The sequence below is a fragment of the Poecilia mexicana genome, unplaced genomic scaffold, assembly GCF_051168715.1.
Source record: "Poecilia mexicana isolate PSO_F unplaced genomic scaffold, ASM5116871v1 scaffold_9, whole genome shotgun sequence".
Classification (NCBI taxonomy): Eukaryota; Metazoa; Chordata; class Actinopteri; order Cyprinodontiformes; family Poeciliidae; genus Poecilia; species Poecilia mexicana.
The window spans coordinates 3,825,444-3,842,506 of record NW_028263378.1 but is presented as its reverse complement, the minus strand read 5'-3'; the positions used below and the strand labels follow the sequence as shown (position 1 = coordinate 3,842,506).

The following is a 17,063-nucleotide window of genomic DNA, read 5'->3' as shown; positions in this document are numbered from 1 at the left end:
CTTTTGAAAGCGTTTAATTTTCCTTTGGGCTCAGTAAAGTCTTTTTGAAATTGTTTTATTATGTTTCCAGTCCCTGTTTCTGTACATGTTTAACTTTCAGGATGGACAATGATTAAAACATCAACAATTAACAGATGAATTACGAAAATTACTTCTAAAGTTTTTTGTTTGCAAAGCCATTTTTCTCAGCAGTATAACATGTTTAAGGTAAGTTTCCCCCTTCTTAAAATCACACCCCTGGGAAACAGCGTCTGCTGCTGCTCACATGAACTCACCTCTGCAGGTTCCCCTGGAGGCGTTCTCGAGAAATCTAGTCCATCAAAGCAATCCCAGTCTCACACTTTTACCTGAGCGCATACATTTGTGCTTTTATTACCAGAACTCAACCACTGCCTTGAAAAGTATCAAAATTGCTCTAACCAATTCTGAAAGATGCTGCCTCAAAAACAAATGTTTATCAGTTTTTGTTTTTTAAATAAAATATACACTTCACCAGGATGTCATCTTTTTGTTGACACAGTCTTTACAAGCATTTAAACTTAAGTAATTGGGAGAGAGAAAAAAACTCTGTTAGGTATCTGAATAGGGAGACTTTATAGAGTTCATTTCTGCAGACTTTAGAGTGAGTTGTCTATTAGCAAAATTAAAAAGCCAGATATGAATCAAAGCAATAGCTTCTGCAAAACTTGATTACCTGCTGAGGAGGAAATTCAACCATTTGATTCAGGTGTGTTGGAGCAGAGACACATTTAAAGGGCTAGAGTTAGACACTGCACCACTTAGCAGTTAAGTGCCAGCAAACGGGTGAATTCATTCTGCTCAATAAAACACAGAACCAAGCATCTTACCTTGTAATTTGTTTGGTTCATGAGTCCAGCTCTGGCTCCACTTATCATCCAGCTTTTTTTATTCTACCAAGATCACAGACTGCTCTCTCTCAACTTGGGCTCAGAATCCCGGACGAGCCCCCAAAAGCAGAATACTAAACGAAAAAGGAAGACACAATAGGGTTAATTTAGAATGTTCACCTCAAAAACTAAGTTCATGCAGTGGGGCAGTAGTCCTTCTGTAACAGTCTGACTCACCTGCAGGCTTCAGTGCAGGTGTGGACTCAAAAGACTTAGAACCTTACAGTTTTCTATAAGGCTCTAGGATCCACTAGTGGGCTTTCTTCCCCCATTGACAAATACACCTGCATCCGTTAATGAACTTACTCTAAGTTCAGAACAGAAACAAATGAAGAATCCTAGACAACTCCCTAAAAAATGTTTTGGGCCTAAACAGTGAAAGCTACCTTGGTTGATTATTGAATGTTTAGTGTTTATTAGAACTTAAAGCTGCACAGCAATCCTGTTGCCATGACCTGAAGCATCTGCCTTTGTGTCAAAGGAAAAAAAGTCCCATTACCTTCTGCTCAACAAAACACAGAAAACATGTCAAATGAAAATAAAAATTGTTTTTCTAAAAGTTTCCGAAATGTTTTGATGCTACGATCAATAAAAACATTTATATTTCCTTCATAGAAAACCTCCTATGAGAGGAAGCTGCTCTCCCTTTTCAGCCAGTTTATTTGGGAAATAATTATTCGGAAATCTCCAAAATAGCTTCTAGTTGTGTAGTAAAGACAGATATTCAACAAGTTGTCTTGTTTTCATAAAACAAACAAGAAAAATCTGGGCTGTGGGTTTCTTTCAGCCCTTTTGCATGTTTAAATCTTTTCATCAAAATAAGATCCCAAACTGCTGATATAACAGCTGCTCATACCCCTTATGTATATTGTTAACCAGACCAGTGATTCCTATTGGCCTGAAAGTCACAAGATGATTTAAATCTGACAAACATGAATCTGCCTCAGTTGACTCAGCGCCAGAGGAGCCCTTCATCCATCGGTCTGTCTGTTTTAACCAAACCGGTCCCTGTTGGTCTCCCTGAAACAATGTGTTTGGTGACCTGAGGCTTTTGGGTTTTGGGGAATGACAGTCTGGTTTTGGGTCATCTCAGTCAGTGTGATTCTTTATGTCTGTGTGTGTGCATGTGTGTGTGTGTGTGTGTGTGTGTTTCAACACCATGGTAGATCTGGGCCTGTGATAAATTAACACTGGTGAGAAGAATTATAAAAGGCAACATGAGGGTGGCTTTTTATTTACTTTTCTTTTAGCTTCTCCAAATATGGTTTTGTCGTTTACATCATTGAATATAAAGTGGATTCTTCTATTGTAGCAGAAAAAACATGGATTAAAATGAAGCTTTAATGCCACTGGATGTTCCTATAAACAAACATACTACTACAGAAATGATATTTTATATATGTTACCATTAAAGGGAATGCCATGAATTCATCAATTATGTGTGCACAACAAATTCACAGTAAAATTGGGTTAAATGGCTTTCATCCCCCTCAAATTCTTTTATTGGGCTTTTAAACTGCTGGGGTTTTAACTAAGCCTTGCTTTTATTAGTTTGGGGCTTGACTTCCCTCTAATACACCCAACATGAAGTAACGACGTGGTTTCACAGTAAATTGACCATTAAATAGCATGAAAATAAATTTTGACCGGATTTGACAGTTTTTTTCTTCATGCGCTTTGAAATTACTGCAAAAAAAACCCCAATGACGACAAACCCAGTAATGACTTTAAATGTTACTCTAATTACAATCTCAGGGTTGAGCCTTTCAACATCACACAGTTTGCATAAATAGGCACCACATCGTTAAACTTCAACCATTATCTGCTCACATTTCCTTTTGATTGGGTTTGTTTGATTTGACCATGTCACGGTTTATGTTCTGGGTAACTTTACCTCCTCGTTACTCCGTTCCTTTCTTTAGCATTTATTCTTCCTCCTCAAATGCTGGTCCTGATGGACATCTTTAATCAGAGGAACTCCAGTGGATTGGCAACCTGTCCAGGGCCAGTAGAAAGTTTTTAATTAGTGTTTCACCTACGTTTTTCTAATTTGAAAAGAACCCCTTCATAAAGATACATCTTTTCCAGAGTCTTTAATTCAGAAATGTTTAAATAAAGTCATGTGATGCTCACGAGACAAAACACACAAACATTCCTTGACTTCTACTTCGAAACATCAAAATAAAATAAAGCTTTGCCAAGTTAAAGTTGAGATTATTTTCATACCATTTAATTGAATTCTCTAAGTTCATTCAGTTATATAGAGGCAACAAATGATGAAGTTTGAAATCTTTGTTGTAATTCTCTGCAATAAAAACCAGGGAAATGAGGTGAGGAAACACCTGGTTGGAAGAGATTCTCTCTTCCAGCTTTTGATGCTATGTGATATATAAACACTAATTCTCATGGTTAATATTTGGTTAATTTACTCTGTGCTGAAATTAGTTTATATTAAGCTTTAATTTCTATGAGTATTTTGTCGTTTCTTCCTATGAGTGTCCACATCAACAAATGCAATTTTCTGTTCCTTCTTTTCTCTAATAAATGAAAAAAAAATTCTTGCAAATTTCATATCCTGCATCGTGTTTTTCCATAAACTTATACTCATGTTTATCTGTGTTTTTGGACTTATATATATATATATATATATATTGCAATATATATTATATTATGCAATATAATAACAATATTATATTGCATATATATATTGCATCCAGTTCACAGGTATCTGAAAAGTCAAGCATGGTGATGGAGGCGTCATGACGTTGGCTGTTATCTTAGCGACACTGAAATTTAGGAAAGTGTGAATAAAAAGTATTTCTCATTTGCTGAAATGAGAAAAAAAAACAAAGTAAAAAGGCAGAGGAGTTTGTAATTAAACTAAATTTGACTGGATTGAAGCTAAACAACAAAAACAATGGCCTGAAAAATTAACTCCAATTAGGAAATACACTGAAGAAGCAAACAGGCAGATGGGAGGCTGTCCGTTTCCACCTTGATAGTAGGGTTAACCATCCACCCCACCACCACAGAGCTATGAAGGGCATGGCATGCTAATATTACCATCATACCATCAAATGTCCAAAGGCCCAATCATTTCCTCCCGAGTGCCCCTGAAAGAGGAGCGGCTGGGTGGGGTGTTTGACCCCCGCCTGATGGGCTGTTTTGCGGGAGGCGGGGAAGTGTAGAGCATCCGGATCAGGCAGCGATGGTACAGGATGTGTGTGCTTAACTGCACTGACCCAAACAAAGCAGGGAAGAAAGCCTTTAATGCCCACGGTAAGCCGCTTCATTCAGCAGCGCTGCCCAGACGCACAACTCTGCGAAGCAGAAATTACGCACGGCGCGGCTGCTCCGTGGCAGCCGTTCAGGTGATGAAATCTGTCCAATAAATGGATGGAATGTCCTTTAGTGGAATTTTATTTTTACCTTTATCTCTCACTTCAAATCAGCCGATAACACAGGCTTCCTTCTGCTCTCGATAACGAGATGATAATTTGTCCCCAGGCTAAATGTGCGTAAAAGTATTCTGGGCAGGAAACTCTCTCTCTCTTCTTTCCCTCCCTCCCTCTCTCTGTGTGTGTGCGTGTGTGTGTGTGTGTTAGGAATACCCAGCTGGTCCCTCAAGCCCTATAATACTAAGCACAACATGCTTTACCTTCAATGAAAGCTGAGACGGGGGGACGGTTGAGCGCTGCAGAGCTGAGACCAGGAGTGTTTTCTGCGGAGGCGCAGATCTCCCGCATCTGTTTTATCACACACTCTGCTGTGCGTTGGAGCATTTTTAATTCTATTGACTGTTGCTTATATACAACATATCTAAAGCACTTAGAAAGCTTGGAAGACGTGGTGATGATAGACAATTTTGGACTCCCCAGTTGATGGTTTTGCCTTTAAAAAAATAGGACACACGTCTGGCTGTGATAGTTTATCCACAGCTGTTGTTTTTCCCACTTCTCTCCTGACTTTGCCTCAGCCATGGCTCTCTACTCTCGGTTGGTGCTCGTCGTGCTTTATGGATGGAGTTATCTGTGCGCTGGATTCTGCGCGATGTTAAAAACGGACAGTTTCCCCGAGAGGTTAAAAGTGGATTTTACGCACTCGGTGGATAGAAAATACGCCGCCAAGGATGACCGGGACGCACATTTGCAGGATACAATGACGGAGCACATGCAGATGCTTTACGACAAGTACAACCGGGCCGGGTTTCCCTTCAGGGACGGCAACACGGTCCGCAGCTTCAAAGCGCACTGGGGTACGTATCCAGGATTTTACGCACTTTGCCATGAAGCACAGAAACGATCCGCTTATTTCTTAATGTGTTAGTGTTGCCATCACAAGTTTGAAGTTGATCTGATAACGTCCTGTTTGCGCAGTGTCCGCAGAATCTGCATAATTTTACAATTTATTTTTTGAAAATCCAGTTCGTTCAAACAAAAAAAGAGCAAACAATGTTCTGTTCTTGGTTAAATAGTATAAATTAATCAACTTTATCGTCTCTATTTCCTTATTTATGGAGCTTGACAAAAATCCACCTGTTGATCCACTCCTTCTAATGGGATCAATCTGTTGCCACTTCCTTCAGGCGGAAACTGTGACTGAAATCTGAATGTTTCATGACGTTCAGCGTCGTTTAGCGTCACATTTGTTTCCATTATCTTGACATTTTACTTTCAGATACTGTAAATAGATCTTCCCCTCGGGTCAGGACCGGGAAGCTGCTCAGCCTGTCTGTGTCGCAGCAGAACAGGAGTTTCCACTCCAGACATGTTTTTCAGCGGCTTTTATTTAACTTTGACCTTTAAGATCATCCACTTTAAATGTACGCACAGACTCTGGGTTATCAACGTGATGCAGGCGCTGCTGAAGGCGATCAGCTGCTATGAGATTGTAAACTACCGCCCCCTGTCGTCTGGTTGCTGCATATAAAGGCGAAATCCACCTATTTGCGACAGATTTTCTCTCAGACGATTAAAGTCAACTTGGTGAGGTGAAAAATGTGGCTCTCTTCTTGTGCAAACACAGCAAAACTTTGTTTTAGTCTTAGTTATAAAAATATTTAGGTTCAATTCAGATTCGTGGTTATGTTGGTTAGGTAAAAGTAGTCAATATGTTACCAGAAGTAAATAGCAGTCAGATTTATCTTAGTTTAGCGAAAAGGGTGGAATCCTCACTGGGAAACAAGCTAATGGATACTCAGAGCAGAAACAGTTCATGTGTGAATGTTCCCACCTTTTAGAACTAAATCTTCTGCTGTCTTATCTATTTATATACAGTAGTTGTTTACTTTGTCATTATTTTCTAAACTAAACATCTACGTTATGCTTAAGTTTCACAAATGCATCCTGTCCTTAACTATCCATATGACAGTACGATCTCTGTAAAATCTGGCTCAAATTATGCAAATGTTAAGATGTCTTCACAGTTTTTATGAAAAAAAAAGGTGTACCTCATCTATACTTGAATTAAGTCAAGATGGTCAAATTAGAAGAAATGTCATCTTGAGGCCCTTTATAAGGACAAACAAGGAACTCCCAGCTGGACAGGAGGAGGATATTTTTAGGGGTTTTCCACCATAGTGGTTTCAGTGCTAAACTAAAACGGCGGCTACAGGTGGTTCTCTGCTGGTTCTAAAAAAAAAAATGTGGTGGGGTTTTCCACAGCCAGAGAACCAGCCTGGAACCATCATTACATCACTAAGCACAGCTCACCAGTAGAAGTTTGATCCTTACTTTGTTGTATTAACTCTGCAGATGGTGACGGTGCATCACGCATCTATTTATCTGTGATTGAAGTTTAAAATCCTGTTTTAATCAATTTGAAAGTTGATTAACTATTACCTGTATTTTTAACTTTCAATCAGAATGAATAAAAATTGCTGAAACAGAATTATACACTTTGTTTTCAGCAATTGTAATCATTTTATTACTAATTTTATTCATTTTCAGCTTTTCCAATTTCCACGTTTTTTCTAGAAAATTTCTGAAACTGATCTCAAAATTTCTGAGTTTTATGGTGGAAGTTTACTTTCTGTCTCCAATGGCCCCAACACGCTGTCGTACATATGTGATCACCCAGCTTAAGTTGTTTATCCACACTATATGCGCCACAGTTTTGCATTGTGTAACTGTTACTCCCCACTGTTTACAGGTACAATAAACAACAAGCAGCTGCAGGTTTTTAACCTCACCTCGCTCACCCAGTCTGAGGACGTTCTGTCGGCAACTCTTCATTACTACATCGGAGACCTTCAGAACAACACCCAGCGCTGCTTCACGCCCAAACACTGCGCCCGCCACGGCCCCCGGAGACACAGCCACATCCACATGGTCATCTGGAGCTTTGCTTCCGTGGACAACAAGATGAGGAGTTTGGGACACTTTCGGATAAACGTGTCCACCCTCTACAGGGACTTCATTTCGTGGCAGTGGAGGGACATAACCCGCGTGGTCAGTCAGGCCAAACATCACGACGAGTTGCTCATTGGGATTGACGTCGCCTCACAAGGTCCGCAACCGTGGAAGAAGCTCCTGTCCGACCGTTCGCCCTATATCCTGGTTTACGCCAACGACTCTGCCATCTCGGAGCCTGAAAGCGTGGTAGCCACTCTCCAGAGACACCACTCACTGGGAGGGGAGGGCTCCATTTCACACAGCCTCCAAAAGCTAAGAGAGCGCAACAACACTGAGCAAGAACAACAGCTGCGCTCCAGACACAAGCGGTCAGCTAACATTCTTCTCCCTTTGCAAAACAACGAACTTCCTGGACCCGAGTATCCGTACGAGACGAGAGGATGGGACGAGACGAGTCCGTACGAGCCGATAGAAAACAAGCAGCCCCGTCGGCCACGGAAAAAGGTCCGCAAGAATCAGCGACCCAAGAATCCCCTCCTGCAGTTTGATGAGCAGACCATCAAAAAGGCGCGAAAGAAGCAGTGGAATGAGCCGAGGAACTGCGCTCGAAGGTACCTCAAGGTGGACTTTGCGGACATTGGGTGGAGCGAATGGATTATATCGCCCAAGTCTTTTGATGCTTTCTATTGTTCGGGATCCTGCCAGTTCCCAATGCCAAAGGTGAGAAAACAAATATTTCACGTTTCGTTTTGCAAAACAAAAAGATGCTTCAGACCTCCAAATTATATGTGTTCAATGTCGAGAAAAAGAACGACACCACTTAAATTTAATGAGGATAATTGCAATAGGATATTTTATTGTTGCTCATAAGGAAGAGGATAAAGGACAGAGAAAAAAAAAGAATTCTGACTTAAATTTTCTGAGATCAAAAGTTTCAATTCTGTGAAAAAAAACTCAAGACTTTGAGAAAAAAGTCAGAATATTGTGACAAAAATCCTTTTTTTCCAGTGGCCTTAATCATCTTCTTTCTGCTCAAGCTAAAACAACATTTGATATTTAAGAAATGTCTCACCGAATACTTCAATTATAATCTAAAACCTCGGTCTCGGCTCGGTTGATGTGAACTGTGGTGCGGTTCTTAAGCATGTGAACGCCAAGCAGACTGGAGACCGCTCCAAAAGCAGGGAGTGGATTATAACGCAGAGCATTCTGGGTAAATACAACCAAAACAAAAGTTCTTAAGAGTCTAGATCTTGTGGTAGAAATGGGATCTTTTACCAAAGACAAAAGAGAAATCCTATAAATCTGATGCTACTCCATTTTCGTTTATATTTCATAAAAAAGGAAGTTGTCTTCTTCAGAGGTTTTCGTCTCAATTCCTCTAGTGGTTCTTGGTACAGCGCCACCACAGGTGAGGAGGGGAACAGGTTTTTCAAAGGGTTTGGATTGTTTTACACAGTGCAGTGTGAAACCAAACCGCAGCAGCTGAAAATGTAACAAATGTTGCCGTTCTGGTCCCCAATCTAACCGGACTATCAGGTGTGAAAACCCTAAAACAAGCAAGCCTCTTCCATTCGTTAAGCTAAAGTGCTTTGACATCTCATGGTGTAAGCATAGAGAGGACAATGTCTGATTTGGGGGATCCACATGGTTTCATCTTTCTTTTTGCAGATGATATTGTTGCGTTAGCTTCTTGAAGTCAATGAAGAGGTTTACAGCACAGTGTAAAATGGCCCAATGAGTCAAATCTTCCAAATCTAAGGCTATCATTGTTGCTCCCTTCATGTTGGTGGTGAGTGGGTAAAGTATATTTGAGTAAGTAAATTGGTTGAGGAGGTTGAGGGTCAGGTTAAATGTCTCCTCATCCAACATGGAGGAGACCCAGGAACAGACCCAGAACCGTGGGATGCTCTGCAGAGAGTTGCTAGGGAATGTCTGGTTATCTCAGTGATCTTGCCTTTCTCTCATCAGGTAAACCAGATGGTATTCTCACCCAAAACGTAATGTAGCACCGATGAACAAGTGTACCTAATAAAGTGGCCACTGATTGCATTTTTATTTTTTTTACTCCAAATGCAAATCTGAGTCAACAGGTTGTCCGAAAACATGCGCTGCAGAAGTCCAGGACCCATTAGTGAGGCCTCATACTGTAACAGAGGACTAAAAACATACACAGGCGCTCTCTGTGGACATTAGGTAAACAGAGTCGGCTGCGTGCAGCAATCAGTGCGTCCATCAGTCTTTGTTAGCCGATGCTGTTAGGCTCTGTGTTGTATTAACCTTAGCAACATTAAAGTCAGAACTGTGTCTGTCTTACATTATGGATGATAATCCCAAACTTTACGAGCTTTAATCTTCAACTGCAGGGATAAACTGCTCACAGCCACTGGATCCTCTTCAGTTTCTCCTCTGCTTTGCAGAAAGATCAGAAAGCCTTTGAAGATTAGCATCAACAGTATAACGATGTAATTTAATAAAAACGGTTAGTTCAAAGTAACGTCCTAATGCACAGGGCATGTGGGAAACACAGGTCAAGTTGCAGATCTATGAAGAAAAGCTCACAGCAGGTGGCTGACCTCAGCTACATTTTTACACCTTTACCTTTAGTGGGAAAAAAACAAAACAATTAGAGGACAATGTTAAAGTTTGGCTCCCAGTGACAAGATAACATCACAGGTATTCTAAACATGGCCGGAATGCTCCAGCCCCATCTATTTAATTCATTAGAGTGGAGTCGCAGGCCTTTGTAGTGGGATGTAATTAGTCCCAGCAGTCGGGCCCTGAAGGCAGCCGCCTCCCTCTCCTGCAGCTTTTCTGCTCAGGCAGAGGAGCCTGTGATGATCCACCTCCTTTGTCAGAAGCTGCTAAATAGTTTCTATTAAAAGCTGCTTTCTCTTGTGACGTGAAGGAAGCGCGAAGGAGCCCTGAAGCTGCTAATCAGGTGTGTGAACTGTCAGGAATTTGAAGACAGCTTTCAGGCGCTCAGATGGTTGGTCAAGAACAGAGTAAAAACAAAACAAGATACTTAGACAGCAAAAAACACAAGTTCAAGCTCCCCCTGCTGGACATTTTCCTAGTGTTTTTTCTTTCAAATAGTTGAGTTTATGTAATAAAAGCATCTAGACCAATTTCACAGCTGTCACCTTGGCTTCCAGTCTGTTGGTTAAACACAATAATGCAATATTTTAGGGATAAAACCAGGGTGTCATTAGTTCATTTATGATAATAGGGAAAAGAAAGAATCATAAAAAACAAAAATCCTCACTTACTGAATGGGATTTAAGAAGGAAAAGTTGCAGCAGAAGGAAGCTTTACGGACTTATATTTGGTGTAGAACAATTCTGTCCATGTTAAATCGAATGCATCAAGAGATGTAAAACAAAATCATTAAAAAAACACTGTCGTATACATCTGCGTTTTCATGAATGGAATAAAAAGCTTAACTGATGTTAAACTCAATTTTAAAGTCTGTTCAGTTCAGAATAATCCAATTCCACTTTTATCTGTTTAAATGTTTGAGTTTGGGTTGAATGCAATACAAACTCATCTCCCTTTATAAAAAAACAAAGACAAGTTTAGCATCTTCAGTGTTAGCAAGTCTCAGTTTTTGTTCTCTTCTTGTCACCGATTCTCATTTCTGCAGAGAACCCAATATGTTCTCTGATAAATGATGTAAAGGTAAGGCTTAAATTGTGACTTTTAGTTATTAAATAACAATATATTAGAAAATTTTGCAATTCAAATAGTTTGGTTGATGATACATTACTGCCACCTACTGGGCTGGAGTTTTCTGGGGTCTGAGATGTGTTCAGACCCGAAAAATGATCTAATTAAAAGTCTTATTTTTTATGTAATTATTTAATCAAAGTTTGAAGGTTAAAGAACCAACTCTACTTAATGAGACAAAGTGTCTAGCCTGACAAGGTATTTTTCAGTCAACACAACAAAGCCCAAGAACTGCTTCCCTCTGCTTACAGTCTCACAACAAATGACAAAACAGAGTCAAACTTAAATGTAATAGACTCATTCTGTGTGCATTCCCACCAGCCCTGTTCAGTCCGATTTAATCAAACTCTAGTTAGTTTTTTCTAGAAAGTCCGCTTCGTTTGGAGAGTTATCAATGCCAGTCGCAGTCTGATGGGACCAAAAAAGTAAAATCTGGTCCACTTACAAACCTAGCTCTGGGTTTGGTTGAAGTAAGCTATGGTGTGGTTCAAATGTGTATGAGAACACCAACCGCTCCAAAGCAGGAAGTGAACTACAGCGCAGGGCATTCTGGGTAAATACCACCAAAACAAGCACACAAATTAACAAAAATTTAGCAACCGCTACATTTTTGTTGCAAAGAAGGAAGTTGTGCTCAGTGTCTTCTTCAGAGTTTTTTGTCGTCGTCAGTGGTTCTTGGTGCAGCGCCTCTGCAGGCGAGGAGGGGAACAGGTTGCTCAAAGGCTTTGGACCATTTGACTCGGTGCCTTGTGAAAGTGAACCGCACCAGCTGAAAATTCAACAAATGCTGTAATTTTGAACAAGTCTATCAGACTGTCAGGTGTGAAAACATGATGGGCGAAAGACAAAACACAGTAGAGATCAGAGCACAGCACCAAAAAACAGAAACAGAAACGCACCACAAACTGTGGAGATCATTTGTAGATAGATCTGTTAATGTGTCACTCATCGAGTCAACCACGATCTCCTCTGTACTCTATTCTAGAATCAAATACGTGTCCTTCTATCCAACAGCTGAAACCTGGTCCAAACCGGGTCGTCAACAGAACAACACAAGCTTAATGGAAACAACTATTTTTTAAAAATAGTTTTCTGAACAAGAGTTTTGCCACCAGGATGAGGCGGGGGTTTTGGCCACATCAAAATTGGCTTATTTTGCAAAACTCCAAAAGAAATATTTTTTCTTGCCTCACACAACTCATGTTCAACAACTAGATGTTACTGCTTGCACTAACCATGAAGAAGATGACATTAAGTGGCTGATGGCGCGGCATGTTTTTTAATTACCTATATTTTTTAATTGCATTTCTTATGTAATTGAACCACAACTTTTGCGAAATTTTAGATCTTAGCAGAATATTGACAAAGTTTTGTGCAAATTTGTAATGGAAAAGCAGCTACTGATCCCAAACATTTACAACAGAATGGTCCAATCAAAGTCCAGACCTCAGCCTTGGCTAAATTACTGGGGTGGGACCTAAAGATATCTGTGAAGAAACAGATGAGAACCTCAATAATCTCACTGCCACAATTATATTTTGCAGAAAAGCATGAGCGATGTTGCAGTTAGCGTTAGCACCTAAAGCTAAGGCTGCAGAATCTTAGTTTTGTGTTTTTTCCCTTCAGGCTCTGAAGCCCTCGAACCACGCCACCATCCAGAGCATTGTTCGGGCCGTGGGCGTCGTACCCGGCATCCCCGAGCCGTGCTGCGTCCCAGAGAAGATGTCCTCCCTCAGCATCCTCTTCTTCGACGAGGACAAGAACGTGGTGCTGAAAGTGTACCCCAACATGACCGTCGACTCCTGCGCCTGCCGATAGTTCCGCTTCCTGTCTGCACCTCGTGTCACACAGAAACAAACACCTTGCAACCTGAAACTAAACATCCACTGAGCACAGCTTCCCTTTTGCACTGGAGGAGAGCGCCACCTGTTGTTCCAGGTGAGGAGGACACTGGTCAGCTGAGGGGAAGAAATGGATGACATTAGCACGCCTCAGCGCTGACCGACTCTTTACCTGCATATTTCTCATCTGTGATCCGTTGGGTGACAGCAGGGTGGAACAAATCACACCAACAGAGACAGAAACCGAGGGGAAAATATGAATCATTAAGGAAAACCGACTCAGCTGGAGCCGACAGCTGTGGGCCGAGGGAAGGTGTTCCCTCATCATTCTCTCCTTCATCGCATGAACTTCTCTTTATCCTTAAAAAGCCACCTCTGCTCGCACTTGCATGGTATTTGTTACTCTGTGTATTTATGTCTGTACTATCACTGTGTTATTCGCTATAAAAGAGGATGTTGCATCATTATGGGCTTGGCTGCTATACAGGATTATATTAGGTTCCAAAGCCAGAGTTGTGACGTATAGACAGTAGATTTACATGTTTGTGTTCAGATTTCGGCTCCACTAAGTTTTTATTTTTATTTTTTTAGATGTTCCTTCATGCAGGAGAGTAAGCTACATTTTGTCTGTATTTTATATTAGTAGAAGCTTTCAGGAGATAAATTACTCCAGAATGAGAGAAGTCGTTCTGAACTTCAGCAATTAGTTCAGATTTTTAAAAGTGGGGTTCTATTGACAGTTTATGAGTAGTAAATATCTTACCTGCAATATATTTCTCTCTTAGCATCTTTACTTGGATCAAAGATTAGCATTCTGTTTAAGGGGAACATACAACCTCTGCCCTGATAAACTATAACAAACATGTTACAGACTGTGAATGAATTATATTTTAGAAAAAAATGTCAACTTTTTAATACAAAGTGCAAAGCTTTAAAAGCAGTACTTGTAATTTTGAATCTAGAGTTGTCTTAGCATTATTGCTGCCTAGCTGTTAGCTAGACAACTGCTCTCTATTTCAGGAAAATGAAAACTGTATGCTGCACACAAGATACCTACTACTTGTGCACTCTGAACAGAACCCCACTTTAAAAAACCCAAAATAACCTTTTAAGGGGAAACAGCAAATGAAGAAAAAAAACTCCTCTGGGGCTAAATAATTTACCTAATTCTTACTGAGATGTTTCAAACCTTTCTTAGATCAAAGAAATAAATCACAAATAATTCCTAAAGCCTCATATCAGACTCAAAATATTTGTTTGCTTTCAGACATTGTAATCCAACTATTTTTTGTATCCTAAACTGTAAATGTTGTCCTTGCTATAATGTAGAATGTTTATTAAGAATAAGCTTTATAAAGTGCCTTAGTGGGTGTTTTTCCTCGACTAAATTAGTATTCTGTCAATATACAGGCCTCCTCTAAATCGGTTTTACTTTACATATCATTTGTTTTATGCTGATTGTTGTTATAGAAAAAAGAAAAAGAAAAAAACACTGCGCAGGTTTTAGTTTAGTTTCCCATGAAGGAACCTGGAGCCTTTATGAGAGGTGATCACCAGGATCTTGTGTTTTGTTTTTTCCAGAGTAAGCGGTGACGGTAGCTGGGCAACATTTTTTAACGCCTAAAATGAATTTAAAAATAATAATAATATTCTTTTTGATGTCACAGCAATTCACGGGAAGAATTTTAGTTAAGATCTGATGAGATCTTTGAACGGACTAGAACCGACTAGTGGCCATCATTGGTATTGCGCCATAAATCAATACCAATAATTCAGCAGTGTCTATCTTTTATGCACAGCTTTGACCTTTGTGCTCCTTGGCACATAGAAGTCAGAGCCTGAAGTTTATCTTTTTATTCTAAAAGTCGACTTTAGAATAAAGTGGTTGAGGAGGTTTTTTAAAATAATGTCAAAAAATAATTAACTTTATTCAGTCACCAAGGAGATCAGACCTTATTTTGTGGATTACATGCTAGAATAATTCAGCTAAAATTTGACATTAATTATTCAGGGGTTTGCTGTTTAATCAAGTTTACAGTTCATGTTAGTAACGTGAAAAAAACAAATATTTATTCAGCTCAGACAGCCTTAAATACAACAGAAAACTTCTTTATTTTTTACATTCTTGTACATTTTTTGTATATATATATCTCACTGTTTAAAGCCTTCCAGTCTTGAAAGGGTGAATTTCATCTTCTTTGACTTAATTTGGAGCGACTCGGTCATTCAGATAACCAACCTCGCTTGATGATGTGCAACAAGCAGCCGAGGGTATTTACAAATTGGTTAGCCTGCAAGGGTGACTGTAGTGCTTGTTTTCATAGCTATGATCACCAGTGGAGTTTATTTTTTAATTAATATTTCACTATTTTGATATTAAGAGACGTTTATTTTGCAGATTGTCTAACTTTTTGTAATTTGTACTGACACATTTTCGAAGTGTTCCTCCTTAGTCTGCAGAAGCAATCGGGTGGATGCTGCAGAGTGAGGCTGAAGAGGCTTTCATGCAGCTCTGACAGTCTGGAGTGCACTTAGTAAACAAATAAAGAAAAACAGGGCAGCATTTAATCTGTTTTTAAGAGCTTATTCATCCTTACTGCTCAAAGTATCTTGTAAATGTTAGATAAAAAAAATAAATGCTTGTACAATAAGCTTCATAAAATATATTTGTATATGGAAAAGACTTTACCGTGCATCTATTTATTTACTGGATGTTGCATATCTTGTAATGGTGTGGCTTGGAGAAGGAGAACTGAAGCTGGGGAGCACTGATGGTCGTTCTCGTCGCTGATGGACATATATGTCACTACTGAAATGAAACAAAGTGTGATGAACTGTTTAAAAGGTCTCCCTACAAAAAGCTCCCACCCTTCTTCCAAAGCTTTCAAAGAAATGAATAAAATTATGCAAGTTTCACATCTGCCGATGCTTTTTTTCCTTTTTAAATGAGGTCTGTCAACACCAAGTTTTAATTTTCTTCAACAATGCAGTGTTAAAAAAAATGTTTGCACCTTAAAAAGTTGACTTTTACATTTACATAAAGGAAGTTAAACATGGTGTCCAGTCAGCAGTGGCTCAGATCTCAGCAGTTTGACAGTGAAAGTATAACATTAACTAAACATGCAGAAACATGAAGCTGAGACCAGCTCAAATGGTTTGGTTATAAAATTAATCAAAACAAACTCTTATCCTCACATCTCAATACATGAGGAGCCTACAACCAGGCTCTGAATTAAAACTGAATCATTTCAAAAATTAAAAAAAAGCTTTGAAATGATGGATATTTAAAAATGTAAAAACTAATTTGATTAAATTTAATATGTGAATGTCATGTTTTATTAAAAAATGATCACATGCTTGCGATTACAAATTGACTAATGAATGTGGAAATACCTTCCAGATATATTTATGGCTTTAGTGATATCTAGGTGTTATTGATGAACTTCGATAACATCTCGAAAAAGTGGCTGGATGGTCAAATTTACATCCATGATAGTAAACGTGAGCTTGCCTTACAATTTCTTCAAGTGAGTGGAGAAATTACCCGACTTGTCCACCCATGACACACACAGTTAAATAATGTTAAAATAAAAGTTACTGCTTACTTGTTGAGAATAGTGTCATTTCTTTAGAGCAGGGGTCCCCAAACCTTTTCCTGCGAGGGCCACATAGCTGTTCCTTTCTGTGGTCGGGGGCGGTCTTAGTTTTTGCAGTAAAAAAAACTAAGAAATTCTTCTCGAGGGGGGGGGGAGGTTTGTTCTGTATTTGAAACTGTCGAGCGGGGGGGGGGACCACGACGACGACACATTCGCGCTTTTAGATAGATTTTTACCCAGAATGCAAATGGAAAAAACCGTGAGTAAAACGGTGACTGACGAGTATATATTCCATTGAGGGAAAGTAAGTTTCACATTTGCTCAAAAGCCCCCTGGTGGTTGAAGAAAAATCCACATATAAACCGGAAAATACAATATATGAAAAAAAACACTGAATGCTCTCTGGTATGAGCAGGCGGGCCGGATCCGGCATTGTTCAGGGGGCCGGACCAAATGACGTGGCGGGCCGGATTCGGCCCGCGGGCCGTAGTTTGGGGACCCCTGCTTTAGAGGGTCCGGACATTTTCCAAAAGGCCGAAAAAGACATGAAGTAAATGAGGAACCTTTTCTTTGTTCCGCCAACTTTTTTCTGGGCATTTTGTTCTTACTGAAGAGCTGGCTGACTCCCCCTAGTGGTCT

The 17,063-nt window shown here is 39.8% G+C and overlaps 1 protein-coding gene across 1 annotated transcript; it reads left to right on the top strand.

Annotated features, from left to right (window-relative positions):
• Positions 1 to 4,533: 4,533 nt before the first annotated feature.
• bmp3 (bone morphogenetic protein 3) lies at positions 4,534 to 15,744 on the top strand. Its single transcript, XM_014994653.2, has 3 exons — positions 4,534 to 5,163; positions 7,059 to 7,981; positions 12,614 to 15,744. The coding sequence occupies exons 1-3, from the start codon at positions 4,887 to 4,889 to the stop codon at positions 12,803 to 12,805; spliced, it is 1,392 nt and encodes a 463-aa protein (XP_014850139.2). The 5' UTR covers positions 4,534 to 4,886; the 3' UTR covers positions 12,806 to 15,744.
• The last annotated feature ends 1,319 nt before the right edge of the window (positions 15,745 to 17,063 follow it).